At 49.6% G+C, this 13,070-nt stretch overlaps 1 protein-coding gene across 2 annotated transcripts in view; it reads right to left on the reverse strand.

The window, feature by feature from the left end:
* Positions 1-13,070, reverse strand: part of LOC143829070 (adenylate cyclase type 10-like) — a 72,580-nt gene that overhangs the window by 15,775 nt on the left and 43,735 nt on the right. For both annotated transcript variants that reach the window (XM_077319370.1, XM_077319369.1), the window contains 7 exons: positions 12,613-12,675; positions 10,950-11,021; positions 10,500-10,550; positions 8,798-8,846; positions 7,551-7,782; positions 4,169-4,276; positions 812-984 (listed from right to left, as the gene is read on the reverse strand). In XM_077319370.1, the coding sequence (XP_077175485.1) occupies positions 812-984; positions 4,169-4,276; positions 7,551-7,782; positions 8,798-8,846; positions 10,500-10,550; positions 10,950-11,021; positions 12,613-12,675 (748 nt within the window). The remainder of the gene's footprint in view (positions 1-811; positions 985-4,168; positions 4,277-7,550; positions 7,783-8,797; positions 8,847-10,499; positions 10,551-10,949; positions 11,022-12,612; positions 12,676-13,070) is intronic.

Genomic DNA, 13,070 nt, shown 5'->3' on the forward strand with positions numbered 1-13,070 from the left:
CTAGCAGGTCGCATGCCCTGGGCACCACATTGAGATGAGCCACTGAGCCCTTGGCAGCCCTGCCTCAAGAAAGAGTCTCCTGTGCCACCAAGGGTGGCCCAGGGGGCAGGCATGTTGACCCTGAGGATGCTGCCCTCCAATCCCTGCAAGGTAGGCTGAAAGGGTGCCTAGGGAAGGATATTTCAGCTGAGAAGGGCCAGGCACAGGGTGCTTCAGGCTCTGACCTGTTGACAGAGCAGCCATTCTTGGCCTCTGGCAGGCCCACCTGAGGAGGGATAATTCTAGCATGGTGGAGAGAGCCCGGAGGGCTATCCAGCTCCCCCCCTCTTTGGAGCAGAGCTAACATCCCCTGTGCAGGCACCTGAAGACTGCAGGAGTGCACCAGGACCACCAGAGACCTCATGGTATGTACCCAGGGGGCATCTGCATGCCCTTGGGCAGAAGGGTGGCTGGGCTTCCCCAATGGAAGCTACCTAGCCCTTGGGAAGCAACCAGGGGTTGTGGGTCAGGTTGAGGACATGAGCTGGGCAGGGGGAGTGGTTAAGAGTGGTGGAGAACTGGGCTTGATTCCCTACGCCTCCACATGCAGCCATCTGGGTGACCTTGAGCTCGTCACAGTTCTCTTAGACTTCTCTCAGCCCCAACTCCCTCCCAGGGTGCCTGTTGTGGGTAGAAGAAAGGAAGGAGATTGTAAGCTGCTTTGGGACTCCTTCAGGTAGTGAAAAGAGGAGTATAAAAAGCCAGCTCTTCTTCTTCTTCAAACTCAGATGACTTTATGCCTTTCTTAAAAAGGTGTGTGATAGCATCCTACCTGCTGGGCGCATCCCAAGTCTGCTTCTTCTGATGCGACCTATGTTTGGAAGTTTCCACCATGGACATGAAAAAGGCTCCAATAATGGTGATTGGGAAGCCTTTGTTCATAAACTCCAAAGCTTTCCTCACCAGCCTTTTCGCCAAATTCAGCTGACCCATATTGTAAGCGACCTGCAAGAATGTGTAGGAGACACTGTTGGAGCAGGAAGCGCTAGCAACTTCAGTCATGAAAGGCTTAGAACGGTTGTTCCTGTTGTATACTTCTGTGCTGGTTAGCGCTGAAGAAGTAGAAAAAGAGGACGGACTATGCAAATGTCGTAGTCATTGGAAACATTGACTGGTTGATCAAGATACTGGTTAGTGTGTGTGTGTTTCTGACTGAATTCAATAGGCCAGGGGTGGCCAAACTGTGTCTCTCCAGATGTCCATGGACTACAATTCCCATCAGCCCCAGGGGCTGATGGGAATTGTAGTCCATGGACATCTGGAGAGCCACAGTTTGGCCACCCCTAAACCAGACGGTTTCCCTGCGTTGGTTGTTCTCCTAGACACTAAGAGCTGAGGAAGCGAAAATGGCATAAGTTAGAAAGCAGGCTGTTTATTCATTCTCTTTATAATGGTAAAGTGGATATAGAAGCTACACATATGTCTGCGGGATTTATTCAGTTTTACCCCAAACAGAAAGTGTCAGTGGTCAGGTGTGGGTCACAGTCGCACAACTGAGTTTTCTGAACCAGAAGCACACGAGTAGTTCTGTCCAAGAAAGCTGCAGTAAGCAAGGAAATGAACCAGAGCCATGCAGTTCTGCATTCCCAAGAGCCCCCAAGAAAGGCAGCCCATTTCAGTGATGACTCATTTTGCATTCAGAGTCAGAAGAATGGACCTGATCTTCCAATCTTCTGGGTGTATTTTGTGTGTGCATGTTTCAGGCGTGGATGTGTTCTTTTTCTGTACAATGGGACTATGTGTGCATGCGTGGGTATACATGGAATTAGGGGTGGGACTCAAGAAGAAAGTAGGCCTAGTACTCTAGTATTAGAGCAACTTTTTCCAACCCTTTGACCGTGGAGGAACCCCTGGAATATTTTTCAGGCGTTGAGGGACCATGGAAGTGGGGACATGCCCCTTCAGAGAAGTGGGTGCGGAAGATGCAGGAGCCAGCCAATCAATGGATCGATCATTTACTGTTTCCATTGTGGAGAAAGAGACTACAATGGGAGAGCAACTGCAGAAGCGGGCTCCAATGATGTTTAATGAGGTCGGCAGCCATCCAAACTTCTGGGATAGGCAGCTTAACCCCTGGAGAGCTCTCGTGGAAGCCCACGGTTCCCCAGAATCCTGCTGGTTGGGAATCCCTGTGTCAGAGTGCTGCTGGTGATCCAATGATGCTCCTGTCTGGTTGTGCCAAAAGTGACCCCGGTTTATTTCTGTCCGGCCCATCCCCCCCCCCCCCCGAATAAGTCTCCCAACATGCCGACTGATAAGTGGGGGAGGAGAACAAGTGAAAAGATATTGGAAGGGATGAATGGGAGAAACGGTGGCATTTTTATCCACGACCTAAATTTTTGTGCCTTCTTTATCTCTTGCTTCAGTGGTGAATTTGACAATGATCCACTGGGATCCTGGCTGGGGGATTTAGTTGCATCTTGTAAATCGAATGAAAGCAATGTATTTCCTTTGAGAAGACAACATCAAATTGAAATTTAGTAACAACCGACAGAACAATATTTAAATCAGGCGTGGGCAAACAGCGACTCTCCAGATGTCCATGGACTATGGGAATTGTAGTCCTTAGACATCTGGAGGGCCACAGTTTGCCCACCCCTGATTTAAAGCATTTTGAATTACTCTATAATACCCATGGGCATCCAATAAAGAATCATGGGGGATGCAACCCCCCCCCCCTTCTGCTTTCCCCCATGATTGCTCTGGATTGTGAGGTGAAATGAAGGCAGCTGCTTGCAACAAAAGCTGCAAAGGACACTGCCTCCCACCTCAAGCATTTAAAGCAGGGGTCTCAACCCCCAGTCCGTGGCCCGATACCGGGCCGCGAAGGCCATGGTACTGGGCTGCCAGTGGCCGCGCCTGCCTCCCCCCCCCGCAGCGAGAGGGGGGGAAAGAGGCAGGCGTGGCCGCTGGCATTCCAGTGATGCAAACGCGCACGCGTGGAGCTGCCGCGCATGTGTGTTTGCGCCCCCTGCTCGCGAAAACATGCACGCGCGGCAGCTCTGCGCCACCTAGTGGCGAAAACGCGCATGTGCGGCAACTGCGCGTGCTCGTTTATGTGCGCCGGCGGCGGCCGGGCTGCCGGCTCTCTCCCATCCTCGGAGGCGGTCCCCGACTACAAGAAGGTTGGAGACTGCTAATTTAAAGGATTAGTAGGAATATATGCTTGTGTATGGAAATAGGGCCTGAGAGATCTACACATGACTATGGTCATGTCCCTACATCTAATTTCAATACAATACAAAACCTTTAATGGCATCCAAAATATAAAACAGCTTACAAATCAGTTCTGTAATACGGATCTATAAAACTATACAAATTACGGCAGACAAGGGAGCAGCATCTAATTTCCAACCAGGGCTTGCCAGCTTTGGGTTGGGAAATACCTGGAGCCTGGGCAGGGATGGAGAGCGGGGTGGGAGAGACCTCAGCATAGTATCATGCCAAGGAGCCCACTGCCATTTCCTCCAGGAGAACTGAACTTGGTTGTCTGGAGGTCATTAATACTAGTGGCGCCTGGAGGTTGGCAGCCCCAGTTCTACCCTCTGGTCTTTATTCAGCAGCTTCCCATAATCCTCTGCTCTGCAGCCCCTGCTGACCCAGCCAAGGCAAGAATTTGCATGGCCTTGCTTCTGGCAGAGAGGAGGCCATTTGGCTCATATTCTGCGGGTTGATTTTAATTTCTACCGGAGAAGGAATCAGTGTCTAGAACAGCCTTCTTCGGCCTTTTGACCATGGAGGAGCCCTGGAAGCGATGTCAGCTGACCATAACTCCTTGCCATGCCCCCATGCCCCCCCGAAAGTGACGTCACCACCCACTTTAACAAAGTTGGGAAGGGGGGGGAGACGAGGAGGTTTAAGGTGTGAGTAGGGTTGCAGGCTCTGCCCCTTCCCAGGTACAGAAACCATGAGAGAACTCATGCTCATGGGGGCGGGGAGGAGCAGTGGAAGCAGCTGGCTCCCTCGCTTGTGGCCAGGTCTGTTCAGGCTGGAGGGGAAGGACCACAGAGCCCCTCTGGAGCTCCCACAGACACCAGGGGTCCGTGGACCGCTTGTTGGGAAACCCTGGCCTAGAAGTACCCAAATGGCCCTGCCTGCACCGTATTAAGCCAAGACGATGTCTTCTTACCTCTCCTTTGAGACTGTACAAAACGGACTTCTCAAAGTTGCTAATGATTTTCTGCTTGGGTTCCAAGTTTTTTAACAGGCTCTCTGCTGTATTCAGATATGTAAAGGCCTCAAACGAGAAAAGCATAGAACAGTGAATTTCATTTTTTGTAACTTTCTTGGCACCACACTCCCAGCACACCCACACCCACACCCACACCAGCCACCAGCCACCAGCCACCAGCAGGGGAGGTGGGGGTGTAGGGTTGCCAGAACCAGGTTGGGAAACTCCTAGAGATTTGGGCATGGACCCTGGGAGGACAGAGATGTCAGTGGGGTACAATGCCATAAATCCCACTTTCCAAAACATCCATTTTCTCCAGGGGAACTGATCTCTATAGTCTGGAGACATGCCTCCACACCAACGGGATTTCTGCACCTGATAAAAATAGGGAAATGCTTACCTTTCATTGTTGTTATATTCTGGCCCCTCCACAAGACGTCCATGAAGCATCTGGACACTAAACGGCCGGCCACATCCTCCTTTTTAAAGCGCTAGTTGGTGAATCCCCAAAAGTGGATTCACCACCCTATGTAGTGCTATCTAATGGAGAGCAACCAGCAGCCCACCAGCCAAATAAAGGTATGGAGGTGAAGAAGTGTTATCTCCACCTCCAATGTCCCGCCCTTGCACCTGCCTCCCTCTCCCTTCTCCTGGGGATGGGTTGTTGGGTTTTTTTAGTGAACTACCTGTAGCAACGTATAGGTGTACAAGCATGCAGGCAAAGCCAATTATTATTTTTCCTAAAAGTTGTCACACAAAGCATGCCTCTCTAAAGTTCCCTCTACCCCAAAATCAGGGACAAGATTTTTTTTTTTGAGTATCAGGACTCGTGATTCCATAAGGTGTGGCAATAGAAAAAACACTATCCATTGAATGTCCTTTAAAATGTTGAGAAAGGGGATTGGTTGCCTGGTTTGATTGACAGTCGGAAGAGAGTCATGTGTAAAGTGCATTACTCTCTTCTGCCATTTCAAGCGGGCATGTGGAGGGTGAAAAGGCAGCAGAGAAGAGCAAGATAGAAAAAAGGTGAGGGGCTGGGAGGTGCGATTATATTTAGCATTATGCCATTCAGCTGAAGTAACGGTATTTTTACAGATATGCAGAAATGACCCTAATTCCAGAGGATCCCCATGCCCTATCTGGAGACTATCAAATTTCACAATTACGGTTCCTGGTAGAGCACAAGGGGCATCTAGGGATGGAGCCAGGATATGTGTATATGTGTGCGTGTGTATTAGACCAGCGCTCAATAGTCTGGGGCATGGAGGGAGAACCCCCCCCCCCAAAAGGAAATAAGGCTTCTATTAGCTGGACTTGGAGATGGGGACTTGACCAGCTAAATCTTTTCTAAAGTGAAAAATGTTCCCCTCGCCACCAATGTATCTGTTGAAATGTATGTGTTTGCTGAATTTTCCATTCCAGGTAGTGAAATATGTATTCCTGGTACAATAGTCAACCTTCCAGTGGGGCCTGGAGGCCTCCTGGAATTGTAATTGATCTCCAGAGATCAGTTCCTCTGGAGAAGATGGTTGCTTGGGAAGGTGGGCTCTATAGCAGGGGTAGTCAAACTGCGGCCCTCCAGATGTCCATGGACTACAATTCCCATGAGCCTGCTCTATAGCATTCTACCTGCTGAGATCCCTTCCTTCCCCAAACTCCACCCTCCCTGGCTTCCATCCTATAATCTTTGGGAATTTTCCTACTTGGAACTGTCACCTGTCTGGTACCTTCCAGTTTTATTTCTTGCCATGGTCTGTAGACTAAATTGGCATATTTATAGAGAAGGGCTTCTTCTGCCCATTTTGGTTGGAAATGATCCCCACCCCTTTATGCAGTGGTCCCCAACCCGCGGGCCGCAAAGGCCTTGGCGCCGGGCTGCGGCTCCCTCTCCCTGCCCCCCCCCCGCAGTAAAAAACTTCCCAGGCCGCATGCTTGCGGCCTGGGAAGCTTCTTACTGTGGGAGGGGGGGGGAGAGAATCAGGGCCACGCCCGCGCATTGCGCAGGTGCGGCTGGGCCGCGCCTGCGCCATGCGCAGCCAAAATCGCAATGCATTGCACTTGCGCGCAGACGCGCATGCGCGCAAGTGCTGCGCATGCGCGATTTCGGCCACACATGCGCAATGCGTGGCATGAGCGAGCGGGCAGTTGCCCTGCCGGTCCCCAGCTTCAAAAAGGTTGGGGACCACTGCCTTTATGTTGTAAACCATGGTAGCCAGTAAAACTGAGCCAAGGGCTAATGTAAATAAAAATAGATGCATGTATATAGAACAATAAATAGAGTGACTTCCCTTCACATGTTGTATTTACACAGTTAAGATACAGCTCATTAAACTGATAATTCAGAGAAGTATCTATCCTAAATTAAATCTAACTAAAACAATGAATACAATAAAATGCTATAAAATCAGAGTAAGGGCTGTTGGGGAGGAGTTAGGGCAGGCTCTATCCGGGATAAAAACTCGGAGGAGCGAATCAGGAGCCGCAAAGCCAAGTGGCACTGCAGGGCCAAGTATCCAATTGGGAGGTGCGCAAAGCACACCTCCCTATTGGACACTTGGCCTGTCTCCCGAACGCACGCCTCCAGCTCTGCAGTCCTCCCGAGCCGCCATCCTCACCGGATGGCCGCCAGGGAGGATGCTCGCCCCACGCCGCTGGAGTTGGGGGGAAATCCTTCCCCTCCGCCCGGCGGCTGCCCTTGAACACCGATGCAGCTCCTACCTACTTTCCCCTTCCCTTCCCTGCCCTTCCCACCCACATCGCCACCGCGTCCAGCCCCCGAGCTCCTGGAGCTGCTTCCCTGCTGCCATGCCTCCCAAGGGCCTTCGCCGCCTCTGCGCCCAGGCCCGGCGCTCCACGAGGCTGACAGCGACAAGCCGGCCACCGCCCATCCGGTCCACCGCCAACACCCTGCCCACGTGTCGACAAATGGCCCCAAAATGGCCGCCGAGACAACAGGACCGCCGTGGCTGCAGAAAGACGCCCACGAAAAGTCCTTCCCTCGCCAGCCGCGCCTCGCCGCTTCCACGGATGCTCCTCGCTGCTGCTGCTGCCCTCCGCAGCACACCACCCACGGTCAGTCGCCCCGAGGAAAGGGGCCCCAACACCTACACCCACCAGGCCCGGGACCTCTGCCCGCCTGCCCAGCTGCCCGCCACCACTCACTCCCGCAGCTAGCGCCTGCTGTATTTATACCACAGCGGGCTTAATTTCTAATTGAAGATAAATTTAAACAAAAATAGTTGTCTGTGGTACCTAGATTCCGGCTGTGTTTCAACCATGTGGAAATGGAGAGATTAAAAGGGTTACGTGCCTCATGGGTGAAGGTATCCCACTCACTCACCATGTAGTTGTTGGAGAGGTGTACATAAGCAGCTGCACTCTCCAGCAGGTAATAAAAGGCACGGACGGTGTGCCCCAGAACCCTGAAGTGGTTGGACAAGGGCACAATGATGGACTCCACAGTCTCTTCACAATTGCAAGAGCCCCTCATCTTGACCTTTTTCACGCCATACTCAATAAACCAGATGATTTCATCCAGCCTGTAGAGAAAGGTTTTTTCTTCCTCTTCCGCCCTGTCAAGAAAGGAAAGGGAGAGGAAAAGGGTCATTGCCTCCCGGTTTAGGCTCCACCCCTCACCCCAACATGGAACACTTTATTCTTGGTGCCTGGGGGCAACAGAGGGAGGGCTTCTGGAATTCTGGCCCCCTCGGGAGTTTGGCTACTATGTGACACATGGGGTCGGACTGGTTGGGCCATTGGTCTGATCCTTTTATATTCTTTATTTTTATACTGTATTTTTATAATTTGATTTCTGTACCGCCACTCTCTGTGAGCTGGCTCGTGGCGGTTCACAGCATATGTATAAAAACATGTTTACATAAAAATAATCTTATGACAATAAAACCCCCAAATCTTAACCCATAAAATAAAATACAGTCGAACAATAAAATATGATAGAAGAAGATGGCGGCACAACTAAAGCACCTCCTCAGCCTCAGCCTCCCATGCAGTGGGCTGGAGTGGCTAGGGATGTAGAATACAACAGGGAAGTTCGAATCATGGTTCTAGGTAGGTCTAGTACACATGAACCGGGGTGGGGGAGTCTGAAATTCCCCAGTACTCATCGTGCCCAGCCTCAATGGAGATCAGCCATTGATTTGCATGGGAGCTTCTTCCAGGAACGGAGGGGAGAAATATTGATAGAATACACAAAGTCACTTCAAAGGGGCAGGGAGGGCAAAGGGGCATCACATTTTAACAAGCTATCTACAGCCCGTTGTATTTGTTCACACAATGAGCTTTATTGCTAGTGTGAACATAAAAGATGTACATGGACAGGGCTGGCCCAGAAGCCCTCAGAAGCCTCCTAGACCAAGTTTCTCTTTGGCGCCCTTCACACCACCCACCGAGCCAGCCCAAAGCTTCTCCAAGAACCCATTTCTGGGAAACATTCCTATGGGGATGCCTACATGTGTCTATCCCCTGCACTCTGGGTAACAGGAGCATGTTATCCCTTAAGAGCCTTATTAGAGTATTGTACCCCAAATCATAACCGAATATTCAAGAAGAGGAAAGTTCTTGCCAAACCTAAAGGAATCTTGTAGGGTCAATGGTGCCTGATACATCATGACCATCTCTAAGTGGAAAAGAAAGAAAGAATGTAAGTGCATTGTTCTAGAGCACCTTTCCACGAGAAAGTAAGCTAATAAGGGTCATAGATATAAATACACAACAACCCACTAAGCATTTGTTTTGACTGGCTCCCTGCTGAAGTATCAAATGGAAGCTGTAGAGCACCAAGACTCCTCGGATTGGACTTCATGGCCAAGCCACTGATGTGGGGCACCTTTCCCCCTGCATCTTTAGGGTATTTGGAGCAAGGAGATTTAACCCTCCATATGAATACCTGCCTGGCTGGGCTAGAGCATGTTATTTGCCAAACTTCTTGAGGAAAAAGTCAAGGGCAATCTATCAGGACTATTGTTATTTAAATTGCACTGAATATAAGTAACCAATCTGGTCTTCAGAGAGATTTTGAAAGATACCAAGGAAGGGAGCAGCAAAGATGGGGTGGTATATAATTGCCCAAGGAATATTCTGTCCTCTTGCTTGCATGTTTCCCCTCTCCTTCCCCCCCAAATTGGCAAAGCAGAGAGTTCTTTTCCTGGAATGGGAACAGTTAATGTGAAACACACATATTCTGTTTTGGTTCATCATTAGTTTGAGGCTTAGATATTTGGGTCATGAGTATGGCTCCTTTTCACAGAGAGCTGGCCATCTTCCTTGAAGCAAGAGGAGAGGGGATCACAACGCCAGTCAAAAATGGTTATATCATGACATCCTTAAGGAGTAAAACCTGTGAGCAATGCTCTTGTTCTGTGCCATTTCGGCGGGCCTCTTGTGATCCTGCTAAATCTATCCCGTTATTCCTAGAATGTAGACCAAAATGGTACCAGGACAGCAATTCTTCAGGTCTACAAACAGCAACAAACTGGCACAAAAGAACTGGGAAATGTTTCAATTCTCTTTCCCCAATTTCCTATTTTGTATCAAATTTTGACAAAATCTGAGCTCCAATGCCCCAAATATGTACCATACTATGCTGAATCTAGTGCAATTCGACCCCCCAAATGGGTCTTCCTCAGAGGTCTAATCCTGAACACAGTAGAGTATGCTGATAGCAGCCAGTGAGATAGTCTCCCCCCCCACTTTATTATCTATGAATAGCAAGATTAATTAAAATGAAACTGATGGAAGATGTCCATCAATGCATGTCAGAAGCTACTGACACACCCGAACTTTTTAGCAGCTTTGGAGAAGGAGTAGTTCAGCAGTGGAGTAGTTCAGCACAGTCATAGTTCAGCAGTGGAATAGGCTGCCTAAGGAGGTGGCGAGCTTCCCCTAACTGGCAGTCTTCAAGCAAAGGTTGGATACACACTTTTCTTGGATGCTTTAGGATGCTTAGGGCTGATCCTGCATTGAGCAGGGGGTTGGACTAGATGGCCTGTATGGCCCCTTCCAACTCTATGATTCTAGGATTCTAAGGAGATGTACGCTTGATAAATGGACATTTTCTATCAACTCCATTTGAATGGGTCATGTTACTCACAGAGAATAAATTGAAATTTTTTTTAATGCCACAACCCAAACTGTATTTTTCTGGTTCGTGCCCATCCCCACCGGAGAGCGATTCTTATCTCTGAATGATGGCATGCGGCCAATGGGCCACTTTTACTTTTTAAATCACAATTTCAAATTTCCCAGTCACAATTTAAGAAAATTAGCTTACCTCTTCTAACCAAGCGCTTTGTTAATGCAGCATTCTCAAAATTACTTGACACTAAAGAAGAAATGCACGTTAGCAAAATATTGTCAGTGTGATTTATTTTTTATTTATTTATTATATTTGTATACCGCCCTCCCCGAAGGCTCAGGGTGGTTCACATAAAACAGAACAGAAACAATACAGATAACTTTCAGGGGTAGTCAAACTGTGGCCCACCAGATGTCCGTGGACTACAATTCCCATGAGCCCCTGCCAGCATTTGCTGGCAGGGGCTCATGGGAATTGTAGTCCACGGACATCTGGAGGGCAGCAGTTTGACTTCCCCTGACTTAGATTAACAATAATGAATGAAGTGAAACAACGAGCAATCATCATCATTAAAAAATGACGGTTTTAAGACGGTTTTCATTACATGTCCTCTGAAAGATGGATAAAACGAATTTTGTTACCTACCAATACTTGAGTCCATTTCAACAGGGCAGAGAGATGTATATCGTTTGTAGAGAAAGTCAAAGGATGACTCCGCTAGAAAGGAAACAGAATTCAAGAGAATGTCTCCCTTAGAAGTACAATTACTCAGAAATGCAGCATTAGAAGCATTAATAAAACTAACAAGAGAGCCTGTATGCAACCTCACAGCTCTTTTGATAGAATGAGGAGCAAATGTGCCTTTAGCTCAGTGACAGAGTATCTGCTGGCCTGCAGAAGGTCCCAGGTTCAAACCCTGACATCTCCAGTTAATGGATTTGGCAGGAGCTGATGAGAAAGACCCCTGCCCCAGACCCTGGAGAGCTGAGTAGGCAATACTGAATTTGATGTAGCGAGGGTGTACGTCACTATTCAAGTCTATGGTGTAGTGGTTAAGGGTGGAGGCCTCTGATCTGAAGAAATGGATTTGATTCCCCATTCTTCTTCCACAGGCAACCAGCCAGGTCACCTTGGGGCAATCACAGTTCTCTCAGAGCTCTCTTAGTCTCATCTACCTCACGGGTTGTCTGTGGTGAGGGAGAGGAAGGGAAGGAGATTGTAAGCCGTTTTGAGACTCCTTTGGGTAATAAAAAGCGGGATCCACACACACACCCCCACAGCTCTTTTTCTTCTTCATGATATTTCTGCTTGCAAAAGAGGAAGTGACCAGATCCGCACTTTCCTACACCACTGCCAGGACTACTGCACTGTAGAAAGAGAAATCTACTTCTCTACAGCAGTGGTCCCCAACCACCGGGCTGCGGCCCGGTACCGGGCCCCGGAGGCCCCAGCATTGGGCCGCAATTCCCTCTCCCCGCCCCCCCGCCCCCCCGCCCCGCAGTGAGAAACTTTCCAGGCTGCAAGCAAATCGGCCACCAAAGCGGCCGATTAGGTTGTGGCCCGTCAAGCTTCTTTCTGCGGGAGGTGGGGGGGAGAAGGAAGCATGGCAGCCGGTGCAAATGCGCATGCGCGGCAGGTGGCCTCAAACGTGCATGTGTGGAAGCTTCTCGCGTGCGCGCACATGCGGCATGTCTGTGCATGCACGTTTGCGCATGCACACGGCGCAAACATGTGTGCACGGATGCCGTGCATCCACACATGCACGAAATTGCCACGCATGCACATTTGCAGCAGTGCATGGCGCAAACACGCGCGCGCTGACCTGCCATGCATGCGCGTTTGCTCATGCACGGCCGCCGGATCACCCTCCCCCCACCACCGGTCTGCAGCCTTTAAAAGGTTGCAGACCACTGCTCTAGAGGATTCCTCCAGCTGGAAATTACTTCCCCTCTAACTACTTTTAGTTTTGAGAAGGAAAAAAAAAGGGGGGTGCATTTCCAGCTTGGAACCTCCTTTCCATCATTGCAGCCTTGATGTAAGTCACCCCCTACCACTACTACCCCAGGGTTTTTGACCAATCAACTCCACATCTGGAGTTCCAAATTAGGGTGTGTGGTTTGGCCGCCTTGGCGATAACCGAAGCTCGAAGCGGCGCATAGGAGGCCAGCGGCATGGCACAGAGAGGAGAGGAAACGCACGACCCTATTCCAAATACAGTCTGGCTAGTTGGTCAAAGCTTATTCTAAACACGTGCTCTTTTTTTCTGTTGGCAGTCCAATCCGTTATCCTATCAAGAAGGATACTTTACCTTTACTCGACTTTTGCTCAGACAGGGTGTCAAGCTTAGCAACGGCATCCTTATTCTCAGACCCTGCAAAACAGAGAGACCCCTTCTTGTTCCGCTGTTTCATAACTAGGTCCCAAGGCATGAATAAACCCAAATCGAAGTTCATTTCCGCATGAGGAATCTATCCCTGGACAGCATTCAAAGGTTGCCTGCTTTTAGCGCCCCCTCCACGTGACATCGCCTGCATCCCAGCTGTGTGCAGGAGTTGGGTCAAGTTTTGGCCATTTTTAACTCACAATGAGGGAAATCGCCCAAACTGGATTCACCACCGTAAATCGTGCGTCCCATTGGTGAGCAACCAGTGAGCAACCATATGGAGGGGAAAACACACAATAGTCTCTGCAGTGTTGTCCCACCCTCACACCCGCCCTCCCCCCTCCATTTCCTACTCCAAGTCTTTTTTTTAAATGATGTGGTCC

The sequence above is a fragment of the Paroedura picta genome, chromosome 2 (genome assembly GCF_049243985.1).
Source record: "Paroedura picta isolate Pp20150507F chromosome 2, Ppicta_v3.0, whole genome shotgun sequence".
Classification (NCBI taxonomy): Eukaryota; Metazoa; Chordata; class Lepidosauria; order Squamata; family Gekkonidae; genus Paroedura; species Paroedura picta.